At 50.2% G+C, this 16,908-nt stretch overlaps 1 protein-coding gene across 4 annotated transcripts in view; it reads left to right on the top strand.

The window, feature by feature from the left end:
* The first annotated feature begins 2,284 nt into the window (after positions 1-2,284).
* The window catches only part of Gmeb2 (glucocorticoid modulatory element binding protein 2), a 28,720-nt gene continuing 14,096 nt past the window's right edge, over positions 2,285-16,908 (top strand). The window contains exons 1-3 of one of the 4 annotated variants that reach the window (XM_076852116.2): positions 2,285-2,452; positions 10,375-10,559; positions 16,677-16,774. In XM_076852116.2, coding sequence (XP_076708231.1) covers positions 10,429-10,559; positions 16,677-16,774 — 229 coding nt within the window. In that variant the 5' untranslated portion in view covers positions 2,285-2,452; positions 10,375-10,428. The other 3 variants (XM_076852118.2, XM_076852117.2, XM_076852119.2) reach the window with 3 other exon arrangements.

The following is a 16,908-nucleotide window of genomic DNA, read 5'->3' as shown; positions in this document are numbered from 1 at the left end:
GCCTCCCAAGCAGCTGGGATCACACATGTGGACTTCTGTGCCCAGCTAAACCACTAAATTTGAAGCAATCTGTTGGAGCAATAATAGAAAGTTAGGAAAATAAATACTTTAGGGGAGACATTCAGAAACCATGCAAACACTATTTCACCTCAAATTTTTGCTACTTAACTTTAGCAACTATCAGTGGATTCATACCTGTCACAAATAAAGGTGACTGCTTCCTTCTACATTTATTGACTTGTTTTTTCCCCCCAGTATTGGGGATGGAACCCAGTAACTCACACATGCTCTTTTTATTAATTGGAATTCAGGAAGAATTGGAATCATTGGAAGAATTGTGCTATTTTCCCACTTACTTGGCAACCACTCACACCCACACGGCAGACTGGCAATGCCCCGTATTGTGGCCATAATCCAGAAGTCAGCACTTACTAGTGCTCACATAGTCAGAGCTCTGGCTCCAGCCAGTGAGACCCTTCTGGCTAGTTCTAATGCCTGTTCCACCAAGGCCCATCATTTTTTGGAGCAAGTCCCCATCTGGGGGTGGGGGGCACTCACTTAACACTGGCTTAGTCTGCTGCAGCAGAAATACCCATATGGGTGGCTTATAAACAAATTTCTCACAGTTCTGAAAGCTGAAGCCCAAGGCACCAGTAGAAACTGGTATCTGGAAACTGGTATCTGACTGTTGGCTCAGTGTTGTGTCCTTGTGTGTGGGAAGGGGCACATGGCCTCTCAGTGGTCCCAAAGACCCCACTTCCTATGGCCATCATCTTGAGGATTAGAATTCTGAAGCAGGAGCACTTTGTGGCACTGTTGATAAAATAAATCCATCCCAAGAGCACTTTCAGTCCCCTCTGCCAGGATGGAACAGAGAGCAGAACCTAATTCACCCTTATCCTATAGTGGTCTGGTCTTATTTCCCTCTGATGCCTCCCTGGAAGCTGAGGTGGGCCGGATTGATAAACAGGGGGACTGGGAGCCAATGCCCACTCTGGCCCAGCTCCCTAGCCTGTCCAGCAGCAGGTGCCAAAATTGCATGAAGTCAACAGCTGTAACACCATCTGTGTCTGTCTCGGCAGGCCTGATCTTGTCCTCAGGGCCACTTCCACCACTCCCCTTTAATCTCATTGGCATTTACTTCTACAACGACAAACACGGAATATTACCAGATAATAACCAAAATAACTGCACGAACAAAAGTTCAACAATTTAACACATATATATATTTTCAATACACATACAATACATATATTTACAATGTATACTTACAAATTCTAAATATATGTATATTTTTATATATACATCATATATATTCAGTTAGCTTTATCTTATTTACTTATTTTTATGTGATGCTGAGGGTCGTTAATTTTTGAAGACTTTCCTTCACTGGTAGATGTTACTCCTCAGACTGAAGCATTACTCTCCTTGTTATGATGTCCTGCAATTAAGTCTGCTGGACACGTCCCACCCAGGCAGCCCTTCTCCTGAAGAGGGCGTGACCATCCCACGCAGGCGTCTGCTTCCTGTTCTCACTTCACCTCGGGGACCCTGCCGCCTTTCGTCCTACTCCCAGACCCCAGAGAGCCCACACACAGGGGCACGGAGGCGCCACCGGCCTCATCCCCCCGGGGCAAGCGTCAACTGCTCGCCAGGGCCGACTGCGCCCGCGCCGGGGAAGGAGCCCAGCAGGCGCCAAGGGACGCCTCCCTCCCCAGCGGGGCACCGCGCCGCTCTTGCCGTCGCGGAGAAGGGAAGGAGCGGCGACAGGGCGTGCTCACCGACTCGCGGAGACCTCCCGCTCCCCCGATCTTCCGGGCCCGTGAGCGCGCCTCTCGCGCCGGCAGACGCAGAAACCCAAAACCCGAAAATGTGCAGGTCCGACGCGGGCGGTGTGCGGGCGAGGCTCCCCTCCGCCCGTGCCGCCAGGCGGCGGGACCCAGTCCCCCTCGCCCCACGCTGCCTCGAAGGCGGGACCCCCGCGCGCGTCGCGGCCTCCATTGCGCACTGCTGGGGCTGGGTCGCAGATGCGAGGGAGCTGCCGCGTCCCCGTCATACACGGGCAGCCTTCCCGGCGCCGTCCCCCCGCGGACCGTCTTCCCATGACGCGTCCGCCAAGCACAGGGCGCCATAGGGTGCCCGCGGAGGGCAAGCCAGCGACGCTAGGACCTACAGCAGGCCGCAAGCGCACGCGCGCCAGGGCCCTCCGGACCTTTTCTCACAGTACCTCCCGCCTCCGCGGCGAGCGCCAAATAAGTCTCTGAGCCCGCCCGGGTAGTGCGTGCGCGGCCCCGTCGCCTGCGTCACTAGGAAGCGCGCGCCCGAACTGCCGCCGCCGCCGCCGCCGCCGAATCCCCAACAAGGAAAGAAGCCCCCGGCCGCCGCCGCCGCCGCAGTTCTCGCCGCCGTCGTTGCCGCGGCCGGGCGTCCGAGCAGGCCGGCGTGGCCCCAGGTAAGCGGCGCCGGCGCTTCCGCGCCCCCCCGCGGCGAGGCCTCTCGCGCCACTCACGCGCCGCCGTCCAGTCAGGGGTCCCTGCGGAGCGTCAGGACGTTACGGCGGGGGGAGGGGAGCGGGGGAGGGGCGCGCGAGGGCGGCGGCGGCGGCGGCGTCGGCGCGGCGGCGTCAGGCGGGCGGGCGCGGGCGCCGGGCGGTCGGGCGCGTGAAGCGGCGGCGCTTCCGGCCTCCATCTTGCCGTCGCGGGCGGGCGAGGGCGGCTGGGTGCGGGGCCGGGCGGGAGCGGGCTCCGTGGGCGCGGGGTCTGAGGGGCCCGTCTGGGCGCCGGAGCTACGAAGAAGAACCTCACCCACGAGAACGCCGAGACCCTCCGGGAGCCTTACTCAGGCCCGTGGTGGGGACGGGCTGACAGGAATGAGTCCATGGTGGGAGCCACGTGAGTGGCCCAGCGGAGGGACCGCGCTCGCCGGCCCAATCGGCCAGACCCACCGGCGGAGTCGAGTCCGTGTCAGTAGATGGGTCGCTAGGACCGCGTTGATGTGGACCCAGTGGGAACTGCACTGCCAGGAGCCCCACCAAAGGGACCCAGCGGTGGGACTCTGTGGTCAGGAACCCACCATGGGGACCCAGCAGTGGGGACTGTGTGGCCAGGAACCCACCATGGGGACCCAGCAGTGCGAACTGTGTGGCCAGGAACCCACCCGTGGGGACCCTGTGACCAGGAACCCAGCCATGGGGACCCAGCAGTGGGGACTGTGTGACCAGGAACTCACCATGGGGACCCAGCGGTGGGGACTGTGTGGCCAGGGACCCACCATGGGGACCCAGCAGTGGGGACTATGTGGCCAGGAACCTTCCAAGACCGGGCAGTGGAAACCCCATTCATAGAGACCCAGTGGTGAGAACTGAATCAGTGTGGCTCATGGTTAGTAGTTAGTAGCTGTTAGTTCATCTAGTCGACGTGGTTAGTAGCTGTTAGTTCATCTAGTCGATGGTTGCTGACTCTTCAAACACTGTTTTGTCCTACTCAGTTAAAATGAGCTGGGTTAAATAAAAACTACCTATAACAAGATTAGCAAACTCCCTGCTCAGTGTTTGTTTCTAAAGGCTTTGGGAAGACATCCCTGAGGGATTTGCGTGCCTTGAGCACTTGCAAAACCAAATGCAGACCCAGCCTTGGAATAACTGCTGTGTCTGGGCTGTGAAAGGAGGTGGCGGCAGGTAGCACAGGACTGCCTTTGGGTGTGAGCAGCTGGCTGGTGCCTGTCTACCTGACACTGGATGCCTCCAGAGCTCAATGCTGATAGCTTTTGAAGAAGCTGGAAACTTCACATGTTTTTAACTAATTAAAATGTTTCCAAACACTGAGGATCAAAGGAATTTCGCCTGTGGACCGGTGGTCATACCCTCTGCTCTCCACGGTGGCATTTCCTTTTTTTTGAGTTTTTTTTTTTTTTTTTTGAGTTTTTTTGTTTGTTTGTTTTGGGTACCAGGGATAGAACCTAACCAATCTACATCCATCCCTTTTTATTTTTTATTTCGGGACAGGGTTTTGTTAAGTTGCCCACACTGGCCTCCAACTTGTGAGACTCCTGCCTCAACCTCCTAGTTGGAATCACAGGTGTGCACCATTATGCCTGGCTTGTTTTTTTGTGACGGGGTTTGCTGTGTTGCCTAGGATGGGCTCAAACTTGTCATCCTCTTGTCTCAGATTCCCAAGTAGCTGGGATTATAGGTGTGCAACTGCACCTCTGCTTCAAAGGAAAATAGTTTTGATTTGCCAGAAGAAAGTCAAATCTTGGAATGGGTTGTATTGGCCAACTGCACACTAGCACTTTTATCTTGTTTTTGTACTTACACCCAAGCATCCCATGTCTGTCCCCCACCCCCACCCCAGTAGCTGGGGATTGCACCCAGGGCCTGTGCTGGCTAGGTAAGAGCTCTGGCTTATTCATCCTTTTGTATCTGGCTCCTTTATTTGGTATAACGTTTTCAGAGTACCCATATACTAGTAGATATCAGAATTTCATTCTGTTTTTTTTTAAGAGAGAGGGAGAGACAGAATTTTTAATATTTATTTTTTTTAGTTATCGGCGGACACAACATCTTTGTTTGTATGTGGTGCTGAGGATCAAACCCGGGCCGCACGCATGTCAGGCGAGCGCGCTACCGCTTGAGCCACATCCCCAGCCCCTTCATTCTGTTTTGAGGCTGAGTAACTGTGCCGTCTTCTTTTTCTTCGTTCCTGTGTGTGTTTGGGCGTTTCTACTTTTGGCTGTTGTGAGGGCTATGGTACAAACACTGGTATATAAGTATCTGAACAAAGTCCCTGCTTTCAGTTGCATATCTCCTAGTTACTCTGTGTAACTTTGTTGGTGGGAGCAGAGATGAACCCAGAATCTGAGGCCTGCTGCGTGCCACATGTTAGGCAAGCACTCCAGCACTGAGTTGTACCCCACCCTGTTTTCTCTTTGGCTGTCTGAGCTTTTCATCCCCAAATCCAGTGTCATGAAGATGATGCCCTGAGTTTCCCTCTAATTGTTTTATGGTTTTGCTCTTAGGTTTGATCATTTCGAGCTAATTTTTGAGTGTAATATAAGGTGGTGTGAATTCAGCTTTTATTCTTTCGCATGTGGATGAACAGTCATCCACACCTCAGTTTGAAAGACTGTCCCTATTCCCCATTAAATGGTGTTGGCAGCCTTGCTGGAAATCAGTTGACCGTATATGCAAGGGTGCAAGTGTCTTTTGCTAGTTTCAGTTTTAAGAAGATTTTATTATTTTAAAAAATATTTTTTAGTTTTAGGTGGACACAATATCTTTATGTTTTATGTAGTGCTGAGGATTGAATCCAGTGCCTCATGCATGATAGGTGAGCACTCTACCACTGAGCCATAGCCGTAGCCTCAGCCCTTAAGAAGAATTTAAAGTGGTAAATCAGCATCCTGGTTTTTGTGTATGGTTGCATGAATTGTTTCATGAGTAGATTCATGAAGCTATTCTGTGATTAAAGTACAGAGAGACAGCACCCTGGAAGCCTCCTTGGACCTCCTGTTTGGTCATGTTTGCTGTGGGCTGCACCTGTCCCTGCATTTGTGTGGCCTTGCCTAATAGGAGTCCTGGGGTCCTCTCCTGTGGCACCTCCTATGGGGTTGTCTTTTCTACCCACCTGGTCCTTAGAGATTTATCCAGGTTGTTGACAAATCCATAGTTTATTTCCTGCTGCTTGGTGTTCTCTTTTGTGATACTCTCACCTCTTGAAGGACCTTTAGGTTGTTTTCAGCTTTTGACAGGAGTAATGCTGTCATAAGTAATTGTGTACAGGTTTTCAAGTAGATGTAAGGTTTTTTTTTGGGGGGGGGGAGGGTACCGGGGATTGAACTTGGGGGCACATTCAACCACTGAACCACATCCCCGGCCCTATGTTGTATTTTATTTAGAGACAGGGTCTCACAGAATTTCTTAGCACCTAGGCATTGCTGAGGCTGGCTTTGAACTCTTGATCCTCCTGACTCAGCCTCCCAAGCCGCTGAAATTACAGGTGTGTGCCACCATACCCCGGCCCCATCCTTATTTTTTCTTTGGTGAAGTTTCTAGTCAAATCTTTTGCCACTTTTAAAAATGGATGCTGTGTAAAAAACCAATAACAACAAAAAATGGGTGCTGAGTCAGGTGTGGTGGTGCACGTCTGTAATCCAGGAAACATTTGGAAAAATCCAGGAAGGCTGAGGCAGGAGGATTCACAAGTTCCAGGTCATCCTAAGCAACTTAGCAAGACCCTGTCTCAAAATAAAAAGGACTGGGGATGTGTCTCAGTGGTAAAGCACCCCTGCGTTCAATCCCCGGTACAAATGTATATATAAGAAAGTAAAAATAAAATAAAGTTGGTGCTGTATTCGTGTTATTTATATATCTCAGATGCAGGTTCTTTATCAGACATATGATTTGCAAATAATTCCTTCCAGTCTGTAGCCTGACTTTTATTCCCCTTTATATTTATTAATTCTATTAATACTATACCTACTTAAGTCCACCCCCCCCCAATACTGGGGATCAAACCAGGGGCACAGTATCACTGAACTGCATCTCTAGCCCATTTAAAAAAAAAAAAAATTAAGACAGAGTCTCACTAAGTTGTTCAGACTGACCTTCAACTTGGGATCCTGCTGCCTCAGTTTTCTGAGGAGCTGAAATCATAGATATGTACCTTCTGGCTATATACTTAATTTTTAAAAATTAGTAGCTAATCTCTTAGGGTTGTTGTAGGCTCCTAGCACAATTGAGCTGAAGGTATGGTAGGGTTCCCAAAGCCCTTCTTCTCTGCTCTGATTGACATCCCTAGAGTGGGCTACTGCTGAAGCCCATGAGCCTGCTGACCATGCTGTCCCCAAAAGCTCCCTCCCATGTGGACACCCTGTGGGTTTGATGGATGTGTAGTGACATCACTGCTGTAGGCAGAGAGCCCCCTGCCCCCAAGCCCTGTGTTCCCCTCTCTCCCTCAGGCGGGTGAAAGTGGATCTTTCTTTTTTTGGGGAAGGGGAGTTACTGGGGATAGAACTCAGAGGCCCTCAACCACTGAGCCACACCCGCAGCCCTATTTTGTATTTTATTAGAGACAGGGTCTCACTGAGTTGCTTATAGCGCTTTGCTAAATTGTTGAGGCTGGCTTTGAACTCATGACCCTCCTGCCTCTGCTTCCCAAGCTGCTGGGATTATGGGCACGTGCCACTGCGCCCAGCCTTGAACACAGGTCTTTCTACTGGGTCTTTCTACTGTCTCCGTGGTTCTGTCTTGTGAACTACGTGAGTGAGGCAGCATGGAATCCTGGTGGGGCCTCCTCTGCCCTCTCTCGCTTCAGTAAATGCATGTACATTTCCACCATGTCCTTTAGCACATTGGTAGCTCATTCCTTTTTATCTCTGAGACCTGATCTGATGTCTGGAACATGAACAAGTTGTCTCTTCTGTGGAGGGGAGAAGCAGGGGTCCACATATATTCTCTCTCCCTTTGGGTCCTGGCTATTGTGTGCCTCTTGTGTTGAAAATCCCATCAGGCAGTGTTACAATTGTTGCATCCAGGGTTGCAGGTGTTTAGAGAACTCAAGAGGCAAATGGTTTATTGTATTGATTACTTGGGTTACTCTTCCCTCATTCCTGAGGTTCCAGGCCCCTCTTTGTTGGTCCTGATTTCTTTTCTGAACTTCCATTTCTCTCTCTTGGAGAGCAGATGATGGTGCCCAGTTGTTTTAATTTTCCTTTACCTGGAAATACCTTTATTTTGTCTTCATTCCTGAAAGATCCCACTGGTATAAAATCCTGGATTGCACTCCTCTCTCTCTCCTCTTTTCTCTCTCTGTTCTGTGGCTTGATCCCAGGACCTTGCACATGATAGACACTGAGCTACATCCCTAGCCTTTCTTATATTTTTTATTTTTATTTTTTTAAAATATTTTTTTGTTATAGTTGGGCACAATACCTATTTTTTATTAATTTATTTTTATGTGGTGCTAAGGATCGAACCCAGGGCCTCACATGTGCTAGGTGAGCACTCTACCGCTAAGCCACAACCCTAGCCCCTATATTTTTTATTTTGAGATAGGGCCTTGCTAAGCTTCCCAGGCTGGTCTTCAACTTGCTGTCCTCCTGCCTCAGCCTCCTGAGTTGCTGGGATTAGAGGTGTGTTCCACCACACCTGAGAACAGTTATTTTAATACATTAAAAATACTGTTCCCTGCGGGGGGGGCTGGGGTTGTGGCTCAGTAGTAGAGTGCTTGCCTAGCATGCATGAGGCCCTGGGTTCGATTCTCAGCACCACATAAATATAAAATAAAGATGTGTCCACCTAAAACTAAAAAAAAATAAATATTTTTTTAAAAATACTGTTCCCTGGGCTGGAGTTATAGCTCAGTGGTAGAGTACTTGCCTAGCATATGTGAGGCACTGGGTTCAATTCTCAGCATCACATATAAATAAGTAAAATAAAGGTCCATCAACAACTAAAAAAATATTTAATCAACATCAACAAAATACCATTTCCTGCCTTCCAGCCCTTGTGATTTATGAGGACTACTCCATGTTGTTTGAGTTGTCCTGTATGCATACTTTTTTTTATCTGTTTCAAGATTTTTCAATGTTGTCTTTGGTTTCTGGCTTGATTATAATGTGGGCGTGTCCATTGGAAGTGTACTGAGTGTTTCAAATGGGCACGTTTATGTCTTTCTAAGTTTGGAAAGTGTTCAGTACTTTGTCCTCTCCCTGGAACTCCAGTGTCACAGTGCTCAGCCTCATGGCTGCTGCTTGACCCTGAGGCTCTGTTTCCTATGTGTTCTAGTATTCTCTGCTGCTCAGGTTTTTTTTTTTTTTTTTTTTTTTGTACCAGGGATTGAACCCAGGGGCACTTAACCACTGAGCCATATCCCCAATCCTTCTTACATTTTATTTAGAGACAGGGTCGCTAAGTTGCAAGTTTCTTAAGGCCTCACTGAGTTGCTGCAGCTGGCTTCTAATTCACAGTCCTCCTGTCTTAGCTTCCCAGCTGCTGGGATCACAGGTGTGCACTGCCACACCTGACTGGATGTTTTCTTCTGTCTCATGTTCTCTTTCTCCATCCTCTCTTACCTACATGCTGCTATAGTACCCATCCAGTGATCTTTTATTTTACTTTGGCCACTGCTTATTTTTCAGTGCTGGGGATGGAACCCAAGGTCTCACATGTGCTGTGCAGTTGCTCTGTACTGAACTGCATGCCCAGCCCTGGTTACTCTACTTGTTGATTCTCAGTTTGGTGGGTGAAAACTTGGGAGTGCTTACTTACCCTTGGATGTGATGTGGCACCTGCCTGTCTCTTGTTGACTCTAACATAAACCTCAGAGTGAGCAGCTCTTGAGTGTTTTCCCATGAGAGGCGATAGGGCTTTCCTGGCCTCTGTGTGCTAAGCAGTTCTGGATCACACCCTGGACACTTGGGTGTTCTGCCATGAGGTCAAGGCTGTGACCCCACCTCCCCGAAGGTACAGATGCTCTTACTGCAGCAGGAGCTCCACCTGAGCCTGGAGTGCATGTTTGCAGGCCGTCTGTGGCCATGCTCGGGTCAGTCAGTCAGTTTTCAGAGTCTGCAGTGCCCCATCTGAGGCCTGGTCCAAGGTTGGAATGACCCAGGCTTTCCCCCGTGGCTGTGTGTAACCAGTCTCACCTCCCTCCTGTCTACTGTGCCACTCTGACTTCGGGACCCCTTCCTTGTCCTCTGCTAGAAACTTAGGACTGTCATGTGTGCTACCACATCTTGTTACTGAGTCTGTCCTGTGCCTGAGGGAGAGCGTACAGTGTGGGCACTCATGCTCTGGGAACTGTTGCCCCTAGTGGGACAGGGCTTCCCTTTCCTGGGAGTTTTGGTGCTTGCCAGGCCTCTGCCATCATTTTAGGGTTCAGGTAGGGGCTTGGGTTTTGCCTGAGAGTGAGACTGGTAAAGACAAAAGATAGTAATGGTAGCATAATGAAAAGCAGGTCATCCCTCTTTCTTTCTGTCCCATATGGGTTTCCCTTTTCACAGCCACAGAGAGGACTTATCAGGTGGCTTCTGTCTGTGCCTGTGCTCAGTCTTATGGTTTGGGCTGCCCTTGAGATCAGCCAGAGATAGAAGGGAGAATAGCAGCTGGATACCCTGCATTAGAGAATTCACACCTGGAATTCTGGTCTCCCTCCCTGTCCTTTGGGGGAGTGTGGCTCCTGTAGGGGAAAAAGAGTGGCTTTTGCCCCTGCCAACCTCAGACCCTGCACAGTTCCTGCATTGCTACTGCTGCTTGTCAGAGTAGCAGCTAGGAGCTTGGAGGAGGATCTTTGGAGAAGCAGAGAGGCTGTTTGCTGGGTGTTCTTTTGAGCAGACCTGGAGACCACCCTGCCACCTGTGTTCTGCCTTGTCCAGGATTGGGAACCTGGAAGAGTGACGCTGCAGTCCGGGTGTCCTCTCCTAAGAGCCATGGCAACGCCAGATGTGAGTGTCCACATGGAAGAGGTGGTGGTTGTGACGACCCCAGACACTGCAGCCGACGGCAGTGGTGTGGAGGAGGTGAAGACGGTGCTGGTGACCACGAACCTGGCCCCTCACGGGTAAGGCCTAGCCCTGCGCCTGCTGAGGGTGGTGGGGGCTGGGTGGGGTTGCCTGGAGGTTTCTTTGAATGTGGTGGTTCTCAGCCTGGACTCAGCCTTTCTTTAAGTGCCAGCTATAGAATGAATAGCATCGAATGTGAGGATCAGTGAAAGCTTAGGTGGCACAGTAACTCCTTGGTGTAGCCACCATGTTCCCAGAAATACCTGGCATTTCTCTTGATTAGTGGAACAGTGGGGACAGCTGGAGACTTTTAAAGAGGTGAAGGTGAAGTGCCAGTGTCTGCCTTGACATTCCTCATGAGACTGAGTACTTTCCCACTTCTTGGATCAGAGGTCTGCCTTGAGCATTGGCATCCGAGTGAGTGCTGGCTTCCGTTTGCCACCCACAGGCAGGGTTGTTAGGACGGGTAGATGGCTCCCACCTGACCGGGGATGAGCAAGTAGGGTAGTCAGCCTGGAGAGGGCTGCTGAGCCCCATGCTCTTCCCACCAGAGGGCCTAACTCCCAGGCTAAGGCTCACCTTGCCCAGCTTGCATGTGTATCCTGCTATCTGGGCCTCCCAGGGGGTGTGGACATGCTTTTGTCTCCTCACTCTTCTGAAGCTTGTTTTTGCAGTGCTGAGGAGTGAACACGGGGTCTTGTGTGTGCCAGATAAGCTCTTCACCACAGAACCTCTCAGAGGGAGGCTCTAGACCACTCCCTTTTGCTTCGTGCTGCTTGTGTGAGTGGCTTGCTGGCAGCTTTGTGGTGGGGCTGGCCTCAGTCTGCTTTCCTCTGCTGGACACTCCAGCATTGGGCACCGTGCATCCATCTCCCTCCTGGGGCAGAGTGGAGGCTGGTGCCACAGTTGAGCCGGATTGGCCCCAGAACTCGTGAGTCCTGGGTGCATGATTCTCCCTGTTCTGTGGGTGTGGCCAAGGCCCTGGCAGGCTTCTGGGAGGGCCTTCCTGCATAGTTACCCGTGAGGTTCTCCTTTGATCTTTGTCAGCGCCTTGGCACATAGCCTAGAGGTGTCCTGCACATGCTCTGCTGCTTCCTCCCCAGCCTGACACAGAGCAGTGCCCGTGTCTCCTCACCTAGATCGTGAGTGGCTTGATAAGAGAGTGGCAGAAGTGGCAATGGGTCAGGGAAACCTGTGTGGCTTCCTTCTAGCACCTTGGAGCTGCTGTGGGGAGCCCATTGCCACACCTTCCAGCTTCAGCACTTCTCACCCAGGAACTTGGGGAAGGGGCCTCCAAGGGCCAGCTCTACATGGGAAGTCTCCAGCTGCTAGGGATGATGCCATGTAGCCCACGTCAGGGGCCTTCAATATTATTATCTGTAGGCCTTTCTTCTTGGGCTGTTATCTTCTTATACAGTTGTGAACTTAAAGAGCTGTGTCCCCTGTGAATATCCTGCACTCTCTGTAAGTTCTGTGTGCAAGAGAATGGTCATCTGGCTGCTGGTGACAGTGACTGACCCCTGGGGCTCTCCTGAATATGTATTAAGGTGTTGTGTTTGTTTCCTTTATTTCCTGTCATCATTAGAGAAAGTGGCTGCTGTGGACCAGCTTTGCTCTGTCAACACCCAAGTTCAGGTCCTTTTCTATGTTGGTCACTTTTGTTGTGTAAGGAACCATCTCAAACGTGGTGGCTTAGGACACAGATATGGATTCTTGCAGTTGAACAAGGGCTGCTGCTTTCTGTGGTCTGGCTGCCTGACTGCCCCATGGTGAGCTGGGGTGGTTCTGGAGCCTCAGTCACTATCTGGTTGACAGGCTGGTGTCCTGGTGGCTGTCGTGATGGCTCACCTCTGCCTGCCAGCCTCTTGTCCTCCATCTGGTGGCCTGGACTTCTTTCCCAGGTGTCTTTCTTTCTCTTTCTCCTATACATCCCATTGCTGAAGCTTGTCACACAGCTGTGCCCAGGTTCAGGGTGGACTAAGGCTGCCTCTGGATGGGAGAGTTGCAGGATGCTGTGGCTGCTTCTGTAGTCTGCCACCATCTTCTGCACAGCCACTCCATTCCCCAGGACTCAGCAGGGTTTTCTCCAGCTGTGGCACCTGGCTTCAGTTCCATAGCCTTGCGGGCCACTTCAGGTCTAGGTGCAGTTGAAACATCTCCTGATCCAGAGATTCTTGAACTGAAACTATAGTTGCTTCCCCTTCCCACACCTAGCATGCAGGGTCAGGCAGGCCAAGCACCAGGTAGACAGTCCTGCTCAAAAGCCACATGGTGAGATCTTTGAGAATGGCCTGTCTTTGGGGCAGAGCCTTTTGCCACACATGGCCTTGAAAGTCCTTGAACCAAGGCCCTCAGCCCCACTGTGGTGGCATTTGCTCAGATGCCGTTTACTTGGATAGTTGTTGTCAAGTGAGAAATGGGAGATGTGAAATAGTTTGACCCCTGGACTCCCTGTAAATTCTGTGTGCAAGAGAATGGTCATCTGGCAGCACTGCAGCTTGGGAGCCCTTTCTGCACTGTTTGGAGGTGTTCTCCCTGAGAATCTCCCATTTTTAGGCACGTGTTCCACCTTCTGAGTTGCCTCGGTGCAGGGTTTTATTTCTGCACCACGTTACACAGCAGCTACAGCTGCCTCTGCCCCTTCTTGCTTCTGCTGATGGTTCTGTGCCACTCACAAGACTTGAGCATCCACCTTGCACATCCCTGCATTAGACACTTTTCCTGCATAGTAAATCACTACAAAACTTAGTGACTTGGCCAGGTGTAGTGGCATACCTGTGATCCTAGTTGCTCAGGAGGCCAAGGTGGGAGGACCGCATCCTCAAGGCCAGCCTGGCAACTTAGTGAGACGCTGTCTCAAATTAAAAAGTAAAATGAGCTGTGGAGTGTGGCTCACTGTTTATCTAGCGCATCTGAGGTCCTGGGCCCAATTCCCAGTACTCCTAAAGGAAAAAAACTACTTGATGGTTTAAAGTAACTAGTGTCTGTCATTTCTTATGGCTTGGTGAGTTGGTCTAGGCCTGGCTACTGGATGTCTGAGTGGCCTCGCTGGGACACTTGTGTCTTCATAGTATAGTAGCAGGAGTGGGGACTACAAAGCCTCTCATGTCCCCTTGTTCAAAGTTGGTCAAAATTTGTTCTTAGTCAAGTCGGGTGAGGAGCAGGAGCTGTTCATTCGATGCTGTTCATTCTCCATCATATCTCTTGATGGAGATGGAAGAGCCATGAGGATCAGAGGCCTTTCCCTGCTGTGGTCCTCTGGTGCCAGATTGCTCTGTTCTGCCTTGATTTTTTCTATAGGTTAGGAGGGGTCCTCTGCATGCATCTCCTGGGGAGGCACCACATGGCCTCTGAGGCAGGTTGACCTACATGAAGCTCTTCTTTTTTAGTGGGACTTACCTATTTTCTATTAGATTTGCTTTTTTTTTTTTTTTTGCTTTTGCAACTGGGGATTGAATGCAGGGGTGCTCTACCACTGAACTACCCCCTACCCTTGTTATGTTTTATCTTGAGACAGGGTTTAACTGAGTTGCCCAGGCTAGTCTGGAACATGCACCCTCCTGCCTCAGCCTCCTGAGTCCTGGAGAAGACAGGTGTATGTGGATTTGCCCCTCTGTGTGTGCGCGCGCGCGTGTGTGTGTAAGAAGATGGAGGAGAGCTAGTTGGCTGCATTGTGGATACTGCTCTCTTTCCTGGCGGGTGTTTAGGGAGAACTTAGGAGTGTTCCACCTCTAGAGTCTGGCAGTCCTGTCCATCAACCTGCTATAAGCACCCTTGCTGCAGAGAATGGAGCGGCTCTGCATGGTAAGCCCAGAGTGGGCATGTGTACTGTAATGGACATTTTTCAAGTGAAGAGTGAACCAGAATGCCTGTTAATTAGCATCTTACCCAGGGGCCAAGGAGGAGTCCTGAGGGCTGTCCTGTGGAAGGCCTCATCCTGTCTGTAGGTGTACCTCTGCCTCTGTTGGCTCCAAACCTGGTTTCCTCTGCCATCTCCATCTAATGCTTACTCTTTACTTGCTTGAGGCCCAGGGTATGTTTCCTAGTGACCCCCAGTAGCCTGATAGAAGCTTCCTGCCTTTCTTCCTTCTCGGACTGCCTCTGAGGAATGTGTTCCGCCATCTGTCATGCAGGGCACATGTTCCTATTTGGCCATGTCCTACCCCTGGCTTAGGAACACTGCTTCCTTTTCTGAGTTCCTGCAGCCTCTTTGGAGTTCCAGTGTTTCCAGTAAATTTTATTCTTCATGTTGGAGTCACTCTTGTGTGAGTATGTCGTGCTGGGGTGGAACCAGGGCCTTGGACATGCTAGCTGGGCAAGTGCGCAACCACTGGGCTACATCTCCAGCTGGAGTCATTCTTTTTTTTAAAAAAAAAAAAAAAAAAAAAAGATGTTGACGGACCTTTATTTTATTCACTTATTTATGTGCGGTGCTGAGAATCGAACCCAGCGCCTCACACATGCTAAGCAAGCGCTCTACCCCTGAGCCACAACCACAGCCCCTGGAGTCATTCTTAACTGTCCTGAAAGCAAGCTTCAAATTTGTATTTTAATCAACTCCCATTTCTGACCTGGTTTGTGGTGAAAATAAAACCCCTGAGCCCACTCAGGCTTCATCTAGCCTATCCACATTGCCTCCCCAAGGCTTCAGAAACCAGAGGACTTCCTGCCCCAGACCCTTCTGCAAGGACTGTTTGAGTCCCATTGTTGTTAGTGTGTGAACTGATTCCTGAGGTGGGGATGTTGGGTCCAGGGCATGTGCTTTCTAGCTGTAGGCATAACCCCTCACAGGTTTTCCTTTGCAGTGCTGGGCCATTGCTGTGCCACATCCTTGCAGATCAGTGGTGCTGGTCTGCCTCCTCTCGACCTTCCCCATGCTTCCATGCCAGGACTGTCTAGGTGAAGGAAGCATCTCTTGTCCTTGTTTGCACTTCTTAGGAGTAATGAGAGGTCTTTTTGCAGATTCTCCAAAGCTCTGGTTGAGGCCTCCAACCTCTGCCAGGCTGTGGGGCTGACTGTGGCTCCTCTGTGTGGTAGGGAACCAGCCATTTATCTTACCTATATTGTGGACATTTCTTTCAAGTTCTCTCTTTTATTTTTTTCATACCAGGGATTGAACCCAGGGATGCTCAACTGCTAAGCCATCCCTTTTTGTTTTTTATTTTGAGACAGAGTTTCCCTAAGTTGTATATGGCCTTGCTAAGTTGCTGGAGTTGGCTTTGAACTTGTGATTCTCCTGCCTCATCCTCCAGAGCTGCTGGAATTATAGTCATGTGCCAGTGCACCCAGTTTACCTTTACTTTTGATTTGTCCATAATTTATTTTGGGTATAAGATGAAAGTTGACTGTAATAATTTTTTTTTCTCTTCCAAAAATGTTATATTTTGTGAGCTGTAGCCTCTTTGGCGTTCAGGTGAGAGTGGCTTGTTGGTAGAGGCCCTGGTTCAATTCCCAGCACTGCAGATAAAAAAAAAAAAAAGAGAGAGAGAGAGAGAAAAGAAAAGAAATTATATTTTCTGATAATTGTATAACTGCATGGGATCATTATGATGGAAATAAAAACTTTAGTAAAGAAAGAAATGGAGGTTTAGAATTCTTGCTTTGAGCATTTATGCTTCCATAAATCCATTACGCTGGCCTTGCTTTCCAGCGCTGTTCTGGGCATTAGACAGCATAAGGAGAGCAGAATACTAGGTGTGTGTCCTTGTGGGGGCAGCAGGCAACACCTCTTAGCACACTGGCCCAGACCTGGCAGCAATGCATCTCTGGAGGAGGCCGAGCTGTTGGCACAAGTGTCCTGAGCACATGTGCTCCAGGTATGCTGGGGCTGTAGGTCATGCTTGGTGCTCTCATGGTCCCTTTCGTTTTTTTAAATATTTTTTTAGTTGTTGACAGACCTTTATTTTATTTATTTTTTAAAATATTTTTTAGTTGTAGTTGGACAGAATACCTTTATTTTAATGTGGTGCTGAGGATCGAATGCAGCGCCTTGCATGTGCTAGGTAAGTGCTCTACCGCTGAGCCATAACCCCAGCCCTATTTTATTTATTTTTTATGCAGTACTGAGATTCGAATCCAGTGCCTCCCATGCTGGGCAAGTGCGCTTCCACTGAGCCCCAGCCCCAGCCCCTGACGGTCTCTTTTTTTCTCTCTCCCACCCCCCCACTGCTCACCAGGGGTGACCTGGCAGAAGACAATGTGGACACAGAAAACGCAGCTGCTGCTGCCGCCGCAGCCTTCACAGCCTCCTCGCAGCTCAAGGAGGCCGTGTTAGGTAGGGAGCCATGTAAGGTGGGCAGCCACGACAGTGGGGAGCTGGCCTTCTGCCTCCTTTGCAGATGCAGGATGGAACAGCCGGCAACTGAAATGGGTAGTACTCAGGGCTTGTGAAGCCCTTTTTGGGCTGGG

Source organism: Callospermophilus lateralis, chromosome 3 (assembly GCF_048772815.1).
Source record: "Callospermophilus lateralis isolate mCalLat2 chromosome 3, mCalLat2.hap1, whole genome shotgun sequence".
Taxonomy (NCBI): domain Eukaryota; kingdom Metazoa; phylum Chordata; class Mammalia; order Rodentia; family Sciuridae; genus Callospermophilus; species Callospermophilus lateralis.
Note: the sequence above shows the minus strand (reverse complement) of the source record. Positions and strands in the feature narration are given on the sequence as shown.